Source organism: Amblyraja radiata, chromosome 24 (assembly GCF_010909765.2).
Source record: "Amblyraja radiata isolate CabotCenter1 chromosome 24, sAmbRad1.1.pri, whole genome shotgun sequence".
NCBI lineage: Eukaryota > Metazoa > Chordata > Chondrichthyes > Rajiformes > Rajidae > Amblyraja > Amblyraja radiata.
In genome coordinates, this window is record NC_045979.1 from 5,927,009 (window position 1) to 5,947,037 (window position 20,029).

The 20,029-nt window shown below is 42.4% G+C and overlaps 1 protein-coding gene across 4 annotated transcripts in view; it reads left to right on the top strand.

Moving 5' to 3' along the window:
* LOC116986719 (suppressor of tumorigenicity 7 protein homolog) overlaps positions 1-20,029 on the top strand; it is a 139,998-nt gene that overhangs the window by 37,236 nt on the left and 82,733 nt on the right. For 3 of the 4 annotated variants that reach the window (XM_033042316.1, XM_033042318.1, XM_033042319.1), the window contains exons 2-3: positions 6,028-6,110; positions 17,053-17,215. In XM_033042316.1, the coding sequence (XP_032898207.1) occupies positions 6,028-6,110; positions 17,053-17,215 (246 nt within the window). The remainder of the gene's footprint in view (positions 1-6,027; positions 6,111-17,052; positions 17,216-20,029) is intronic. The other variant, XM_033042320.1, reaches the window with a different exon arrangement.

Genomic DNA, 20,029 nt, shown 5'->3' on the forward strand with positions numbered 1-20,029 from the left:
GACGTTTCGGGTTGAGACCGTTCTTCAGACTTGCTCACAATCCTGCTTGGTTGGTCATTCCGTGATATCATGCCTGACCTGCAGTATCCTTATTCATTTTTCTTTCGATTTCTAAATACCTTTACATTAAAAGATTCTGATCTTTGAACTTAAAGAGGATAATTGACCTAGCATAACCTAGTTGGTCCAGAAGATTAAAACAGATGGAATCCAAGGTGAATTGGCTAATTGGATCCAAAAGGATTGGTGATTAAAGGCAGAACTTGCTGGTAAAAGGATGTTTTACTGATTGGAAATCTGTGACTAGTGGTGTGCTGCAGGGATTAACACTGGGATTCTTGTTGTTTGTGATATACGTTAATGACTTGGATGTGAATAGAGGAGGTATGATTAGTACATGTGTGGAAAATCGGTGGTATCGTGCGTAGCACGAAAGGTTGTCTGACGCTACAACAAGTTAGCGTTGGGTAATTCTAACCCCAATGATATACTTGCATCTACAGGATTAGACAGACTCGGTGGGCCGAAGGGCCTGTTTCCGCGCTGTATCTCCAAAACTAAAACTTATGTTGATGAACAGAGAACTCGGGATTTACGTCCATAGTTCCCTGAAATTGGTAACAATAGGATTGTGAAGAGATACATGACATGTTTGCTATCATAGACCAGAGCTAGAAATCTAAGTGCTGGGATTTATGTTGCAATTTTAGAAAATGCTGGTTCGGCTGCACTTGGGAATACTGTCTGCATTTCTGGTCACCACAGCATAGAAGGCATGTGATTGCATTGGGAAGAGTGCAGAGGAGATTTACTATGATACTATCTGGATTGGAGGACTCTAATAACAGAGAGAGATTGGAAAGGCTGGGTTCGTATCCCCTGGGGTGAAGGAGACTGATGGATGACGTAATAGAGCTATGTCGGATTACGCGAGGCTGCAGACAGTCCAAATCTGTTTCCGTGGTATCAAAAATCGAGAACATAGATTTAGAGTGAGAGGAAAGAGTTTTAAAGGGAAGCTGGGTGGTTGATATCTGGAACCTGGTGCCAGGGGAGATGGTAGAATTAAGTACAATTACTACATTTATGCGACATCTTGACAGGCACAAATAGAAGGAAACAGTCCAAAAGTAGGCGCGTGGGATCAGTGTAAATGGGGAAAATTATCAGCATGGATAAGTGGGTCAAATGGTCTGTTTCTACAGTGTACGACTCCATGACTTTATTTTTGCTTGCATAAGTCATATACCCACACAGCATGGGAATAGGCCCTTCGGCCCAATCTGTCCATGCTGACCACGAAACGCCATCTAAGCTAACCTAATTTGCCTGCGTTTGGCCCTTATCCCACTAAATTTGTTTATCCAAGTACCTGTCCAAGAGAGTTCCAATTTTTTACCACCTGTTGTAATTGTAAGTGTTTAGTAAGATTTGTTTTAAAGAAATGCCTCCTGTTCTTCATCTCTCAGCTGAGGAAACAGTTTGTCCTTATCTATGCTAACTTCCCCGCATAAAAAGTTTCTTAAATTGCAGCAAAGTGTGGGTTCATGCACTTTGGTAGTAGGAATAAAGGCATGAACTATTTGCTAAATTGGGAGAGGATTCAGCAATCAAAGATGCAAAGCGACTTGGGAGTGCTGGCGCACAATTGCCAAAAGGTTAATTTGCAGATTAAAGCTGCAGTAAGGAAGGCAAATGCAATGTTAGCATTCATTTCGAAAGGACTAGAACAGGGGTTCCCAACCTTTTTGGCCCGTTTACCCCTGGTAACTTTAATAGCACATAACAATGTTATTTCACTTATTTAGGAACAACTAATGATGAACAGAACCAAACATAGACAGTCAATGAGAAAAAAATATGTACAAATTCAGAATCAACGAATTTACCCCCTGGGTGGGTGAAATTTACCCCCTGGGTGGGTAAATTTACCCCAGGTTGGGAAACTTGGGGACTAGAATATAAAAGCAGGGATGTAATAAAGACTTATCGGAGATACTGATTACATATTTTGGACCTATATTTACTACAGGGGGCATAATAAACAGCAGAAATAGATCAGTAACTAAATCCTTGTATAGTCACAACAGGTCGCTGAAAAAGTTCAACATGTTGAAAATCCAGCGGCGCCCAGAAAAAGGTACGAACGACTCTTTGGGCGACTACTCACGTCCAGACAGGCGTCACCCCGCGATAGAGAGAGAGGGAATGCAGGGGTTACGCAGTTAGATAAATCAATATTCATACCATTAGGTTGTAAGCTGCCCAAGTGAAATATGAGATGGTGTTCCCCCAATTTGCATTTACCCTCACTCTGACAATGGAGGAGGCCTAGGACAGAGATGTCAGTGTGGGAACGGGAAGGGGAATTAAAGTTGTAGATCGGCTATTGCATGCTAGCCAATCATAGTGCTTGTTAGTGGAAGCCCCGCCTTATACATGCTTTATAATATCAGAACTCGCCTACGTCAGGCAGTAGATGTGGCAGCTGGAAATGTAACGCACCGCAGATCCAGAACTGTAAGTGCTTAATAAAAATATGTTGTATCTTTACATGTGTTTGAGTCTTAGCAGTTACAAAAGTGTTTAGCAACCAGGAGATCAGGTAGGTCCAGGCGGACTGAGCAAAGGTGTTCAGCGAAATGATCTTGCATCTACGTTTGGTCTTGCCGATCCACACCTTGAACAACGGATACCGTTGATTCAGAAGCATGTACAGGCTATTGCGTACAGGTTGGCACATAATATTTTGTTTTCTTTGTGCTGATTGTGAGGCCAAAGGTGTCACAGGGACAAACAAATGTGTCCAAACTGTCCTCTTCAGCTTCTGAGCTTGCATCAAGTGCACAGTCATCAGTAAAGAGGAAGCTACTTAAGGCAGTTTCTCATACTTTGGCTTTGGCTGAGAGTCTCCTTAGGTTAAAAAGAGCACCATTGGCCCTGACTCCATGGGCGTATCATCAGGATAGGCATGAGACAGCATTGCAGAGAACATTATACTAAACAGTGTGAGGCAGACATGCCTTGGACGAAGGAATCAAAGGGTAGTTGTGGAGGGATGTTTGTCTGATTGGAGGTCTGAGACCAATGATGTGCTGCAGGAGATGGTGCTAAGCAAATGACTTTTCATTCTATCATTAACAATTTGGATGACAATGTTGGAAATTAATTTGCAGGTTACCTCAAAATTGGTGGTTTTGAAGGCAGTAAGGAATGATATCTAAATTTACAACAAGATCTAGATTAGTTGGGTCAAGGGATGGCAAATGAAATCTAACTCTTTACAAGTGTGAGGTGTTGTATGCCAAAATAGGGAAGGACTTGTACAATACATGATTGTGTTCTGGAGAGTGTTGCAGAACCGAGAGATCTTGGATGGCATCTGTGTGGTTCCCTAAAAGTGACGAGTCAGGTGGACAGTGTGATGAAATAGGCATTTGACTTGCTTGCCTTCATTGTGAAGGATATTGAATGCAAAAGTACAAGTTGATGGTGAGGCCACACTTGGAGCACTGGGTGCTGTTCTGGTTGCCCAGCTATAGGATGGATGTCATGATGTTGGAAAGGGTACAGAAGAGATTTACTAGAACTTTTTCACGCAGACGGGAGTCCATATCTGAAATGAGCAGACTGATATATGGATAGGAAGGACTTGGAGGGATATGGGTCAAATGCAGGTAAATGGGACTAGCCGAATATGCCAACTTGGTCGGCATGGAAAAGGGTGAGCCAAAGGAGCTGTTTCCCTGCTGTACATCTTAGTTTAGTTGAGAGATACAGCGCGGAAACAGGCCCTTCGGCCCACCGGTTCCGCGCCAACCTGTGATCCCCACATATTAACACTACCCTACACACACACTAGGGACAATTTTTACATTTACCAAGCCAATTAACCTACAAACCTGTATGTCTTTCGAATGTGGGAGGAAACCGAAGATTTCGGCGAAAACCCACGCGGGTCACGGGGAGAACGTATAAACTCCGTTCAGACAGCCCCCGTAGTCACGATCGAACCCGGGTCTCCGGCTCTGCATTCGCAGTAAGGCAGCAACTCTACCGCTGCACCACCGTGACCGCCCTGACCGTTTCTATGAGACTATTTCACATGCAGATTCCAGGAGCATACATGATGTTAGGATAATGGGTCTTTTGTCTCCTTTTGTTTTAGTATTTTCCGCTATCAAAACTAGTATATCTACCATCTTATGATAATTACATATACAAGTAGCTACACTTTATACTTTTTATCAACCTTTACATGATGGACAATCTAGAGAGAATAGTTTTGCATACATTAGTAAAATGTAGTTTTAATGGAAATCCATATCTCATGTACTGTCTCCACATTTCAATTATTAACATCCAGAACACTGAAATTGTATGCAATATAGGGCAGCACAATGGTTCAGCTGGTAGTGCTGCTGCCTCAATGAGCCATAATCCTGGATTTGTTCCTAACTTTGCTGTCTGTGTGGAGTTTGCATGTTCTCCCTTGGGTTTCCTCTGGTCCTCCAGTTTCCAATCACAAGGACATGCAGGTTTATAGGTTAAGGACACAAAGTGATGGAGCATTATCTCTGGAAAACATGGATAAGATGACGTTTCACGTCGGAACCAAGGGCTTATCCATGCACCTATCCATGTTCTCCAAAGATGCTGCCCGGCCCGCTGAATTACTTGAGCATGTTGTGTCCTTTTGCGTAAACCAACATCTGCAGTTCCTTGTTTCTTCAGGCTTGTAGGTTAATTGGCTCTGTAATCTGTTTGTTGAAAGTGGATGTGCAAGTAGGATAACAGAACAAGTATGAATGGGTAATCAATGGTCAGTAATGTAGACCTGATGGGTCGAAGGTTTTCACGCTGTATCTTTGAATCAATTGAATCAATATAGCATGCAAGTGGAATCTTGCAAAGACCCTCTGGTGCCACCTTCTGGCAATCTACTATCATTGCATCTAGCAGTGACATTTCGTTTTGTTCTCGACTGTGAATCAACGTTTACGACATATGATGTAAAGTGCTTGGCAGTCAGTGCATAGATTTGATGTTTAACTGCTTCTATGCAGAAAATATACAAGCCTGTGCCTAGTAAAATAAACACAAGAAGGCAGAGATGCTGTAAGGTGGATAAAACAAAAAATATACTGAAAATATCAGGAGAGAGAACCAGGTTTCATATTTCAGGTCAGTGACTTTGATGAGAACACTAATGAGAGATTATCACTGGATGTTAATGAGCATTTAAGTATTTCCAATGTTTTTGGCTTCGTGTTCACAGCAAGTTTTTCTAAGCAACGGTCAGATAAATAGTGATATGTTTTTAATGATGTTGGTTGAGGGATTACAGTTAGCCAGAATAATTCAACTCTGCCGGGTGATCTTTAAGTAGAAGTATTTTGAAGTTCCTGTGTTTAAGAAGGAACTGCAAATGCTGGAAAATCGAAGGTAGACAAAAGTGCTGGAGAAACTCAGCGGGTGCAGCAGCATCTATGGAACGAAGGAAATAGCCAACATTGCCTTCGCTCCATAGATGCTGCTGCACCCGCTGAGTTTCTCCAACGGTTTCGGCCAGAAACGTTTCCTATTTCCTTCGCTCCATAGATGCTGCTGCACCCGCTGAGTTTCTCCAGCACTTTTGTCTACCTTTGAAGTTCCTGTGTATGCTTGATTTAATATTTCACCCAAGAGAAGCAATTCTGAAAGTATTCCCCTTCCATGGCATTGAAAGAGTCGGCTAGGACCAGATACTTGAGGCTTTGGAGAGAAAACTGAAGCCATCTACTTCTGATAAAAAATATTCCTCATTGAGCCATGGGTGACAAGGGTGATCATTGGCAGAGCATTGATTGTGAATACAAGAACAATTAGACAGGATGAATGAAAGTGATATTTAAGTCCATCTGCTTGGACTGATTTTTTTGTTGCATCCTGCTTGGTGAAATAACAGTGCCTAAAAACCTAAATGATTGTCTTGTTTTTAGAGTTTGATTTCCTTGCTTAGCTATGAATTATTTTTCTTCCTTTCAGTAACTGCATTTCTCAACACATTGACTCCGAAGTTCTATGTGGCATTAACAGGGACATCCTCTCTCATATCAGGACTCATATTAGTAAGTATTAAATCCATTATTTTAAAGTAAAATAGTTTCCTCCCTTTGAATCCCAGTAATTCTGCAGCTGATTGCTCACCACAGACCCCAAAAGAATATCTCGATTGGCAGGTTCTCGTAAAAAAATATTTTCTAAGGAATGTTTTTACCATTTTGCTGAATGCTATTAACAGCTTTTACATAATTGTTTAATATGTATAATGGTGTTAGCAGCATTCACAATAGAGAATGGATAGAGCAATGTTAAAGCAAAGCTGTTTGAGTGTAAAATCAAGATAGAATTTTGTCCATGTTAAAAAGTTGTAGAAATTGGTAACTTGTTCTCCAAATGACTTTTTTGTGTCTATCTTTGGTTTAAACCAGCATCTGCAGTTCCCTCTAACACACACTTAGCTACCACATTGGAGACCTTTGAATTATATTTAATCAGACTTTATCTTGCAGTAAATGTTGTACCCTTTATCCTTTATTTGTGCACTGTAGACGGCTTGATTGTAATCATGTATAATCTTTTATTTGATTGGAGGGCAGGCAAACAAAAGCTTTGCACTGTACCTCGGTACACATGACAATAATAAAGTGAACTAAAAAAATGATCGACAATAGATGAGTTTATGATTGGTAATTCAATTAAATTTTTGACAGGAGCCAAACTTAACAGCAGGGGCTTGCTGATTTTTTATTTTTTTATTTCATAATATACTTTATTCGAGAAGTAAATATATACAATACATGATCCATACAAAACTCCATCCGACATTCTCGGAGGCTATACATACATTCAATAGAGTTTCCCAAAGTCACAATTTTACCCCACACCCTTGCCCCTCACGTTGCCCACTGGCATGGAATCCCTTCCCTTATTTTGAGGGGCGTCTCCACCACACCTCGCCCCCCCCTGTCCAGCAGCGGAAGGAACCTTGACTGTGCCCTGCTGATATTGAGTTAAAGGAAGTTGTGGTTGACCCATTACTTTGTAACAGACTGGAAGTTGTGAGTTTGGGTGCCAAGGCTGTGGTGTAACGGTTAAGAGAGGGTGAGGAAAATGGACGAGGAGAGGCCGTGAATGAAATAGACTCAGGAACTGGCATTTAAAGCCCACTGTAAACATCAATTGTATATTTATTCTTCTTCTTACTTATACTAATTTATACTGACTACAGCATTGAAACGGGCATTATAATTTAATTTGCATTACTCCTTGAAGTCAAAATGTCTAATTGCTTTAAATAAGCAGTCGAAGTTTGATTATGTTTCGTGAGGGAAGTGAACAGGTTAGAGATGCTTGTAAATTTCTAGCTTCAGTCCTAGTTATTTAAAGAAAAATTTATTGATTGTATTATGATGGATGAGGTTTGAAATATAGCAGATTTCTCAATAATTCAGCAATGCCGTTCATTCGGTGTTTTTCATATAATTCCTCTGTTTCTCGTCAAACTTGTTGAATGTTGGTCCATGCACACTTTTCAATTCCATTCAGATACTTGAATAGTTTGTGCATGCAACAAGATTTGGATAGTGCCTGTGCTCAGACTAGTGTGTCACAAGTATTAGAGGTATCGTTCTTTACCATGGCGTATAAATTATTTGTGCGGGAAGGAACTGCAGATGCTGGTTTACACTGAAGAAAGACACAAAATGCTGGATTAACTCAGAGGAACAGGCAGCATCTCTGGATAGAAGGAATGGGTGGCGTTTTGGGTCAAGACCCTTCTGCAGACTGATTCAGCAGAGAGGGAGGCTAGAGATATGGAAGGGTAAGGTGTGAAAACGAGATCAAAGGGAATGAGGTTCAAGGAAAATGTAGAATGGATTATTTTTAGCTGAGGGGAAGGTGACAACGAGGCATACAGTCAGTAAAATTTTATCAGGACAGTAAAACCAGTCAGACAACTAGGATGGGGGTGGGATGGAAAGAGAGGGAAAGCAAGGATTACTTAAAATTAATATTCATACCGCTGGGTTGTAAACTGCCCAAGCGAAATATGAGGTGCTGTTCCTCCAATTTTCATTGAGCCTTATTGACAGTGGAGGAGGCCCAGGACAGAAAGGTCAGTATGTGAATGGGAGGAGGAGTTAAAGTGTTTGGAGATCACGTAGGTCTTGTTGGACTAAGCGGGGATGTTCAGCGAAAGGATTGCCAAGACTGCGCTTGGTCTCGCCGATATATAGTCCACACCTAGAACGGCAGTTGGAGGAGATGCAAGTGAACCTCTGCCTCACGTGAAAGGACTATCGGGGTCCTTGGACGGATTCGAGGGAGGAGATGTATCATTATTTGTTTTCTACCACTGAGTCTGCCGCTGCATGGAATTCTCTGCATGGACCTCTCCATTTAAAAGGCACAAATTCAGTGTGATAAGAATCTTCACTTCCCTGGGCAGGGGGCCATTTTAATAAGGAATCTAAACAGCATTTGTGAAATATCTGCTGCTGAAGCTCAACAGATCAAGCGGCATCTGTGAAGGAAAGGAATTGTTTACGTTTCAGGTCAAAATCCAGTATCAGGGTTGGGAGCGGAGAGAGAGGATAGCCAGTATAAAGAGGCGAGGCGAAAGAGTGAGATGGGCCAGTAAGTGACTGGTAGAACAAGGAGGGGGGAAGGATGAGGGTAGATGCAGCCAGGCAGGGAAGGGAAAGTGCTGGTGTTGGCAGACAGAGGCAGAGGGGTGATAATGGAGGGGAGGATGAAAGGGGAGGTGAGTGATAAGTGGCAATGCAGTGTTGGAATCTGGGGAGAGATAAGGTGACCAGAGAGCCACAGAGTGAGTGGTCCCTGCGGAAGGCGGCATGAGATGGGGAGGAGAAGTTGTGGCTAGTGTGAGAGCTTGTTGCAGTTGGCAGAAATGAGAAATGATGATGTGCAGGATATGAAGGCTGGTAGGGGGAAGGTGAGGAGGTAGGGTGAGGGCAGAAGTATGTAAAACAGAGGAAGTGAACGAGAGGACCATCAACCACAGAAGTAAGGAAGCCACATTTCCTGAAGAAGGAGAACATATCAGATGTCCTAAAATGGAGGCTTTGTCTTGGCAGCAGATGCGGCAGTGATGAAAAAACAAATGGCTTCCAAGAGGCAGGGTGGGAAGAGGTATATTCCAGGCAACTCTGGGAGTCAGTATGTTTACAATATGTATCAGTGGATAGTTTGTTTCCTCAGATGGGGAGAGACAGACCTAGATAAGCGGAAGAAATGTCAGAAATGGTCCAGGTAAATTCGAAAGGTGTGGAAGTTGATAGTGAAAGTGATAAAAATCAGCACGTTTTGCATGGGTGCAGGAAGCACCACCAACACAGTCATTAATGTAATAGAGAAATAATTGGGGAGTACTGACAGAAAAGGTTTGGAACAACTTCAGTTTCTGATTGTTTACATTATGTAACCAGTGATTGACCAGGATTTCCCATAAAATCCCCTATTATGAATCCATTCTGACTCGGCCTTGATGGGCTTCATCAAAATTACCAGCAATAAGTGATACTCCTTAAAGTCTGTTACTCATCTCCCAACTTGCACTAGGTTTTGTTCACCTTTTGTTTGGTGACCTATTGCAATCCAACAGTCCCTCAGTCTGAATTCTTATTTTTATCCTTGTCTTTCTTTGGCTGCACCCTTCTCTATCTTTGTATTCATCACCAGTTCTAGCGCCCTAAACTCTGCAGTCCTTTAATAATTCCTCCTTCAACATCCCCAGTTTTAATCTCTGCTTGTGCTTTCGCCACTTAGATGCTTAAGTTCTGGAATTCACTCCTAATTTGGTCATGAACCCCTCTCAGTTGTGCCGATACTAATACCTGCATCTAACCCAACAATGAAGAGCATGAATAGATCATAATATTCCCCTTAGCCTAATCCACCGTTCAAAAAGATCATGTTTCACCTTTAGCACTCCCACCCTATATCCCTGGATTCTGTTGGTGTCCATCTATTGATCATACTCTTGAATATCTTCAATGACTGAGCATCTTCATCCCTCTAGCAAAATACTTTGATATGTTAAATTCGATGCACAGAAATAAGTTATGTATTATGACCTGCATTTTTCTGATGGTCTGTACATCCATTTTGCAAATTAGTATTTTGGTCACCTACTTGTTAATCACTATTGTTTCTACTAAGGCAGTGAAAATGAGCTGGTCTATTGAACATTTCCTGTACTGTTAGATCACCGTCTCTGTGAATTGTAAATGGCTTTAAGGAGCATCCAGCAATTTGATTCCATTTGTGTTAGGGGTGATTTGCAAGTGACTAGTTCTGTGCAAAAAGAATAATTTGATTTGGCCAATTAGTTTAATTTAGCTTAAAGTTACAGTGCGGAAACAGGCCCTTCGGCCCACCGAGTCTGCACCGACCAGCGATCCCCACACATTAACATTACCTTCCACGCACTGGGGACAATTAATGGTTATAATAGAAAGATCTCAAAAAGTTAAAGATTTAAACCTATACCGTTAGATTGTTGAATGTGAAGTATTTTATGTAAGAAGGAACTGCAGATGCTGGTTTAAACCAAAGATAGACACAAAAAGCTGGAGTAACTCAGCGGGACAGGCACCATCTCTTGAGAGAAGGAAAGGGTGATGTTTTGGGTGGAGACTCTTCTTCAGTATTCTATGTTGGGTTTTTCAGGACATTTTGAAACCGGCACTGGGACATTATGAATGGAAACATGAACTAGTATTAGTTCAGTTACAAGCGGTTGAGCTGTTGCCTGACAGTGCGTGAGACCTGGGTTTGATCTGGACTATGAGTGGTGTCTATATGGAGTTTGTACGTTCTCCCTGTGACTCGTGGGTTTTCTCCAGGTGCTCCGGTTTCCTCCAAAGACATGCGGGTTTGTAGATTAATTGGCTTCTATAAATTTCCACTAGGATATAAGATGTAGGATGCAAAACTGGGATAATATAGAGCTAGTGCACATGTGATCGTTGGGCGAGGCGGACTCGGTGGGCTGAAGGTCCTGTATCCACGTTGTTTCTCCAAACTAAACTAAACTAGTGATTTTCCTTGTTTTCTTAAATTAGATACAACTCTTTCCAAACAAATCATAACACCAGAATGGTGTAAAACATTGTGGAAGCAACATTGTGTTAAACACCTGGTGAAAGTCTTTATGGAGGTGATCTCATGAGGATTCAGGAGATCCTTGTGGAAAGACCTACCCAGTTTCTGAGTTGGCGAGAGGACTGCTGGTAAAGAATGTTCAAGGTGTGGGGTGGGGAGAGGCCTGCTCCCCGATGTGCGGCAGGGAGGAGCCTGTTCCCCGATGCGGGCGAGAGTTGGAGCCTGCTCCCCGGGCTGGGGCAGGGAGAGGCCTGTTCCCCGGTTGAGGGGCAGATAGGGGCCTGCCCTGTGCATCTATTTCATATAACCTATCATTTTTTCTTTTCATTTTTCTAGAACGTTGTTCAGTTTAGTTTATTGTCACGTGTACTGAGATACAGTGAAAAGCAATGTGTTCGCAGTTACATTTATGGAGCCATACAGCACAGAAACGGGCCTTCGGCCCAAATGTCTATGCCAACTAAGACATCCATGCGTGTCCTATTTGTCCATGTTTGCCCATATTCCTCTAAACCTATCATATTCATATTTCTATTTCATTGGGTCTGTTCCCACAAAGCACGGTTGCAAGGGGGGACGGCCTGACGTCATCGCGCAATGCCTCGCGCTAGGCGTACAACGTCGAGACGCTGCCTACGCCCTCAATGCACCTGCGGGCCGACTGGGCGTTGACGCGCGGGATTTTCGGACAGTGCAAGCCCGCGGGGATGGCGATCTGTGCCTTCCGCCAGCGTGACAGAGCCGGGCCGGGTGGGGGGGGGGAGTGCAGGAGAGCCGGGCGGCAGCAGCGAAAATCGCTCGCGAAATGTGAAAAATGTCAGCGTTTTCGGAGGAGAGCCGGGCGGCAGCCGCCGTTATGGTGGCTGGCCAGCAGAAGGCGAAGAAATGAGTGAGTGGGGGGGGGGGTTGAAGGATTTTATTAAAAATGTGTACATAAAAACGACGAAATTTAATGAGGAGTGGATATGCGAATGTAAAAGTTAAATCGCTAGCGAAATGGAATAAATCTCGGAGTTTTTGCGTGTGGTTTTGGCGGACCAACGAATCAAAGGCCAAAAATCTAATCTGAAAATCTAATCTGACAATCTGACACACACACACACACACACACGCACACACGCACACACGCACACACACACACACACACACACACACACACACACACACACACACACACACACACACACACACACACACACACACACACAGGTTTAAAAGTATATAGATTATCGTACCTGGCTCAACTACCTCCTCTGGCAGCTCATTCCATATACCGTCCACCCTCTGCGTGAAAAAGCTGCCCCTCTGGCAGCAGACATCATCTTCCTGGCCATAAACTCACCTCTGAAACACTTAGACACCAAGGACTCCTATGTTAGACTCCTATTTATCGACTGTGGCTCTACCTTCACCATAATCTCATCCAAACTCATCTCCAAATTCCAGATCAAAGGAATCAACTCTCCCCACTGCTACTAGATCCTCGAGTTGATGACGCACAGACTTCAATCAGTGAGGACAGGTGACAACACCTCCTCCAAAATATTTCTCAACATCGGTGCCCCACAAGGATGCGTTCTTAATCCCCTAGTAATCTCCCTTTGCATTCACAATTATACAACCGATTCGGCTCTAATTCCATTTACAAATTTGCAGAAGACATCACTGTGATGGGCCAAATCATGAACAATGATGAGATGAGCACAGAATGGCGATCGAGAACTTAGTGACACGGTGAGAGGACAGTAACCTCTCCCTGAATGTCAGCAAGACAAGAGAGCTAGTTATTGACTTCCATGGACATGCCCCAATCAGCATCAATGATGCAGATGTGGAAATGTTTGAGTGCTTCAAGTTTCTTGGTGTTAATATGATCAATGATCTGTTGTGGACTATCCGCATTGATGCGACAACCAAGAAGGCAAGCCAACTGTTCTCCTTCTTGAGACTGAGGAAATTTGGTATGTCTCCAGTAATGCTGAATTACAGGAGCGACACAGTGGCACAGCGGTAGAGTTGCTGCCTTACTGCGCCAGAGACCCGGGCTCGATCCTGACGACGAATGCTGTCTGTACGGAGTTTGTACGCTCTCCCTGTGACCACGTGAGTTTTCTCCGGGTGCTCTAGTCTCCTCCCATATTCCAAAGACAGGTTAATTGGCTTCTGTAAAAATTGTCCCTCGTGTGTCGGGGTGATCGCTGGTCGGCACGGAATCGTTGGGCCGAAGGGCCTTTCCTCCCTGTACCTCTGAATAAAACTCTAAACTAAACTCTTACAAACTTCTGCAGATGCACCATAGGGTTACTGATGGGTTGCGTCATGAATTGGTTTGGGGAACGTCTCCAAGAAATTGCAGTGAGTTGTAGATGTAACCCAGTCGGTCCATCACACAGACCAGATTTCCCACCGTTGACTCTTCACTTCACACTGTCTCAGAAAAGCAAAGTCTTGTCCCATCCCAGTCATTCCTGCTTCTTCTTGTTCCCGCCTGGTAGAAGGAACAGAAGCTTGAAAGCACACACTGTCAGACTCGGGAACAGCTTTTTCCTCTCTGTTATGGGGCTTCCAAATTGTCCTTTTGTGAGCTAGGTAACTGTTTGACACTAAGGAACTGACGTACTACTATGCTGAGAACTATAATCTGCACTCTATCTTCCCCGTTGCTCTATCTATTGTACTTGAGTTTGAATTAATTTAGAGATTTAGATAATGTATCTATGTATATATTAGATCTGATGTGTTTGGATAGCATTTAAAGCAATACTTTTTACAGTGCCTTGGTTCATGTGATAATAATAAAGCCTACTAGATCTAAAGCCTATTAGTAAGCCTAATAGGCTTTCCCTTCTCTTTCCCTTCTCACCTTAAACTCATATCCTCTGATTCTTGATTCCCTTAACACGGGGAAAAAAGATTCTGTATATTCATCCATTCTATTCTCCTCATTATTTTATTAACTGCAGTTGTTGCTTTAAACAAGAGGACACAAAGTGCTGGAGTAACTCAGCAGGTCAGGCCGCCTCTCTGAAGAACATGGATAGGTGAGGTTAAAGCAGAAGGTGTGAGACAGATGGATTGAAGAGTTGTAAATTGTGAAGCCGGAGGAAAGAATGTAGGAGCAGGGGGAGGCGGACGGGATATAGAGATACAAGTTCAGGTGAGGGGAGAAAAGAGTCTGTGGTAGAGAAATGGGAGGTTGTTCGAGGTCACCTAAAATTGGAAAATTTAATGTTTATACTGTTTATAAGCTTCCCAAGCGGAAGTGTTTGGCAAACAAACTGTCCGCTAAAGCCAACTAGATCTCCAGGTTGATAATCATTTTAACTCCCCTTCCCATTCTCATACTGACCTTTCTGTCGTGGGCCTCCTCCATTGCCAGAGTGAGGCCACATGCAAACTGGAGGAACAGCACCTCGTATTCCATACTTTCTCTCCCCCCTATTCCACCGGGTGGCGCCAGCAATGGCTGCCTCGCCAGCTGCCTGTCCCTTCCTTTGTGTTTTAATGGTATGTTGTTAAATGTATGTTTTTAGTGTTCTTTAGCTTGTTTTATGTTGGGGGATGGGAGGGGGAATCTTATTCTAATCTCACCTCGACGAAGATACTATTTCCCCCCCCCCTCCCCCCCCTGTATCCTATCTCCGTCTGCACTGTGGCTAACATCGAGGAGTTGTCGGCCTTTGCTAGAGACCAATTTTGAGAGCTCCACCGCGAGGAGCCTATGGGACTTTAACATCGCGGAGCCCACGATCCCTTTGTCAGGGATCAACCTCGGAGCTCCAACCATGGGTGCTTGTGGATTTAACATCACATTGCTCGCAGTCTCTGGTCAGAGACCGACTTTGGGAACTCCAAGCCGCAGGAGTTTTGATCGCCCCGACGTGGGAGTTTCGACCACCAGTTGAGGGAGCTTCGATTGCCCCGACCGCGGGAGACTAAAGAGGAAGAAGTTTGGAATTTTTTGCCTTCCATCACAGTGAGGAATGTGGGGAATCTGCTGTGGTGAATGTTTATGTTAACTTTTATGTAGTTGTGTGTCTTATTTTGTATGGCTGTATGGTAATTTGCATATCACTGTACCTTAATTGGTACATATGACAATAAAAAACTTTTGAAATCTCCCCCATGTCCCACCTGGATGCACACCTATTTATCCCCTCCCCCCTCTTACATCGGCTTCACAATGTGCAACTCTTCAATCCATCTGTTTCACATCTTCTGCTTTAATCCCTGGCCTTTGTTCCAACCATTTGTCTATTAACCCCCCCTCCCCCAAACCTGTGTCCACCTATTACGTGCCACACTCGCTCCTGCATCTCCTCTTTCCCAGCTCTCTTCTACCCTCCCACCCAGGATCCCAAATCAAAACATCACCTATCCATGTTCCCCAGAGATGCTGCCTGACCCGCTGAGTTACTCCAGCACTTTTAGATTATATGTAAGTTTGCAGACACAAAGCTATGTGAATAACTTAGCCCTGAAAAGTATGGAAGGAGACAAAAAAGGATAAAGGCAATTTAAATCAGTTTTGAAATGCATGGAATATAATGTGGAAAAAGTGAAATTGACTTTTTGGTGGGAAAAATGAAAAATGAATTTTAGTTTGTAGAGTTTTAGTTAGCCAGAGCAATTGATAAAGTTACTGGAGTGTTCTTGTACATGAGACATTGAAAATTAACATGCAGATGAAGCAAGCTACAAAAAAAGCAAATGGTACCTTATTAATGCACTACCTAATTTCTGCAAATTTTGCAATATTAGGCATCTGTGTGAAGGCTACAAAGGAAAACAGGTACAATGTGAAAAGGTATAGAAGATATGTTGTGATGTACAGTCATTTGACCATATGCCATTAAATACAGGGTGGTGCAGTAGATGTTTTGAACAATTTCAGAAATTCTATTTTCACTTTAAATCTTATTTAAAGGTTCATACTTTATCAGGTTCTGTGGTATTTCAGCCTTCCTCTGCTGCTTCTGGTGCCTTGAAGCATAGTGATTCCCAGGGGCATGAGTTTCTAATCTGAGCTTTGTGGAAAGGCACCAGCAAGCCAATCTGCTGCGGAAAGTGAAATAGAGATGCATTTCGGTTCTTTTCAGTAGCCAGTGCAAGGATATTATAACTGGCATTTTAAACATGTCATGGAATAGGAAGATTATAAAAAGGAAAGTAGTTTGATATATATACTCTGTTAATCAGAGCTTATTCCCTATCCCCAGGTCATAGACTTTCAGTAAAGCTCGGGCATGCTTAAGTATGGAGGTGTGAAGATAACATCAGTTGTCTGGGGCTGTATGCTGAAGTAAAATATCTTGTATTCTAATGCCAAGGGTCATTCTTGAGTTACAATGAGCCTGGGAATCGCTGAGCGGAAGTTCAATGCATACCTTGACTAAAAGAAAAACTGATAAAATTAACCCAAATTTAATTTACAGTGTAAAATGACATACAAAAAAACACTTATATTTTGCAGAATAATACACAGCTTCTGGATGCTCCAGACTACATTTGAAATGAGCTGTTCAGACGTAGGAAAGTGCATCAACAAAGTGGATAAACATTAGCCAATACACCAGGGAAGAATCACCTACTTATCTTTAAAATGGTACCATGGGATCACCTAAGGGGACAAATTGATTTAACACATTAGCTCAAAAGTGGCATCTCTAACAATGTAGTAGTTGTTAAGATTATACAGGAGTATACATCTGGATTCTATACTTAAAGCCATAATCTTCTAACCTCAAGATAATAGAGCAGACAACTGAGCCACAGTTGGCACCAGTCATTTATCAAGTAGTTTCACTTAGCTAAAGATGAGTGAAAGCATCAGCAGTCTAATAATGCCTCTTCTCCTGCATGTCTGCTTTACCGTTTCAGATTTTTGAATGGTGGTATTTTCGGAAGTACGGCACATCCTTCATTGAGCAGGTCTCCGTGAGCCACTTGCGGCCACTACTTGGCGCGGTGGATAACAACACGCCTTCAATTAATTTTACTGCCAGCAATGGAGAGGCTGAGTCGAACAGGCAAAATGTTTCGGGTAATCACTTCTATTGATAATCTTGATTGTTTTTGTGCAATGAAGAACAATTTAATGAATTGTAAAGAACCAAAACCAGAAATACGGGAAATATTTATGACTCTATGACCCTTAGAATCAGATCTTCTGAGTTAGATTCTCGAGAGAAGCATCCTGTAGAGGGAATGCTATCATGGAATCCTCCAACTATACCAGGAATGTTATCGTAGTACCATTCCTGTGAATTGGGAATGCCATTTTAGAATCATCCTATTCATGGGGAATTTCAGCATGGCTTCATCCCTGAATGTTGGGAAGTCCACCATAGAATTGCATCTGTATGTTATAATCTGTCACAGATTTACATCAGTAAGCTGAATGTTACAATAATTAAATATTATGGTTGGTTTCCGATCTGTAAAACTAGTTTTGCAGCAATAATTAAATGAAGCTATGCTTGACAAACATTAGCTGTAAGAGTATTCTGTGTCCAAAATAATTGCCTAAGTCACTGTTACGACTCCCGAATGCAGGTACTTCAGAGCCGCGTAACATAATTCAAAAACCAGGTTCAAGTTCAAAAATAGTTTTAATTATTCAATGGAACACAAAACCCAAACCTGATTCAAACAATATCCCAGTCAGGGATATGGATGGACTGACAAACAATTTAACAGTGCTCCAGCCAGCCACGTGATGGACCGTCGAACCAGAGACTCTAAAACCTGCCTAAAGAGATATAACCCTGAAACAAAATACACGAAAACACTACTAAGGTCAGCCCTTATCCGTCCCAATTCAATATTTGTTAACAAGTAATGGTGAAAGTACACAAAGTTCTATGCCATGTGGCCAGGCCTTCCGCAGCTCACACCAGCAGTCTGCTCACAAGTCAGGGTCGACGAAGAAGAGAGAGAATCCTGGGAGACTCTGGTATTTAAGCTTCAGATGAGTCACCCGTCACCTGACGCAGCTTGGCCAATCGGGTATAGGAGCCTTTAGCCCCTTGATTCCAGACTCACAGCCACGAGGCCTGCACTTGGGAGAGAAACAGAGAAAGGTAAGTACATAGCATTCACCAGGGGGGGAGCGCCTAACAGTCACATACCTTTCAGTCTTCTACATTATTATCTCTTTTAGTATTTCCTTTTTGGTCACATCTTCAAAAAACTCAAATCACATTCATAAGATACGACCTCCCATACACAAAACCAGCTTGCAGCTTGACAACATCTTTCCTATGACATTGATGTCCAAAATTGAATAAAGTACTTTAAATGTGGCCTCACCAACATCTTATATAACTGAAACATGACCTGCCAACTTCTATACTCAATACTCTGACTGGTGAAGGCCAATGTGCCAAAAGCTTTTTTGACCACCCTATCTATCTGTGACGATACTTCCAAGGAAACCAGCACACTCCTAGATCCCTCTGCTCGGCAACACTCCCCAGAGCCCTACCATTCACAGCATAATGCCCATGTTAGACTTCCCAAAATGCAATAATTTACACTTTGTATTAAATTCCATCAATCATTCTTCAGCCCAACTGATCAAGATCCTGCTGAAATTGTTGACAACCATCTTCACTATCTACAATATCATCCACTTTTGTTTCATCTACAAATTTGCTAATCATGCCATGTACATTCACATCCAAATCATGAATATAGATGACAAACATCAATGGACCCAGCACTGAACCTTGAGGCATACCACTAGTCACAGGCCTCTAGTCTGACAAGCAACCTTCCACCATTTCTTCCATTAAGCCAATTTTCTATCCATTCATCTATCTCTCTTGAGGTCCCATGTGATCTAATCTTCCTGAGCAGCCTGCCAAACGGTACCTTGTCGAATGTCTTGTTGAAATCCATATATACAATGTCTACTCTCTCTCCAGAGATGCTGCCTGACCCGCTGAGTTACTCCAGCATTTTGTGTCAACCTTTGATTTAAACCAGCATCTGCAGTTCCTTCCTACACATAAACAATGTCTCCAGTGTCCTCGGCAACCCTTTTGGTCACATCTTCAAAAAACTCAAATCACATTCATAAGATACGACCTCCCATACACAAAACCATGCTGACTATCCTTAATTAGCCCTTGTCTACCTAAATGCATGTATATCTTATCCCTCAGAATACTCTAGTAACTTTCTGACCACTGGTGTCAGTCTCACTGGCCTGTAGTTCCCAGGCTTTTCCCTGCAGCCATTCTTGAATAAAGGAACATTCTAAAATATCTTTCCTCATGGTTAACTCCACTACCAGTATCATCAGACTCTGATTCTAACATCTTCGTGGTCACTTATTGTCAGTTCACAATTAAAAAAAAATAATATCAACAGTGGGATCCACAAACCTACCAGTTATTAAAAAAAACCCATCTGCTTCATTAATATCTATAGTGGCAAAACCATTTGCAGTCCTTACCCAATCTTGCTTATGTGCGATTCCAACCCTACTACTCTGGTTCATTTTTAAGTGAATCTTCAGTTCAGTGGTAGGGATGGACAGTTAATATTGACATTGTCATCCATGTCCTCAGAACATGAACAAGAAACAAAGGGGCACATTAAGACTAATTCCCTCATTCATACCTCTATCTCCATGAAATCTTTCTCTTTGAAAAAGCATTTAATAATTCTTACATCCCTTATTTTTTTTTCATGTGCCAGTTTGCAGAGTCTATTTGAGTGCTCATTCTTTTATTCAAATACTCCTTTGAATCATTATTAACATTGTGTTCATATTAATCGGTGGGGGCATTTTGTAATAAACAAGTTTCAAACAAGTACAGATTGTCTTATCTTTGGGACAACTTTGTCA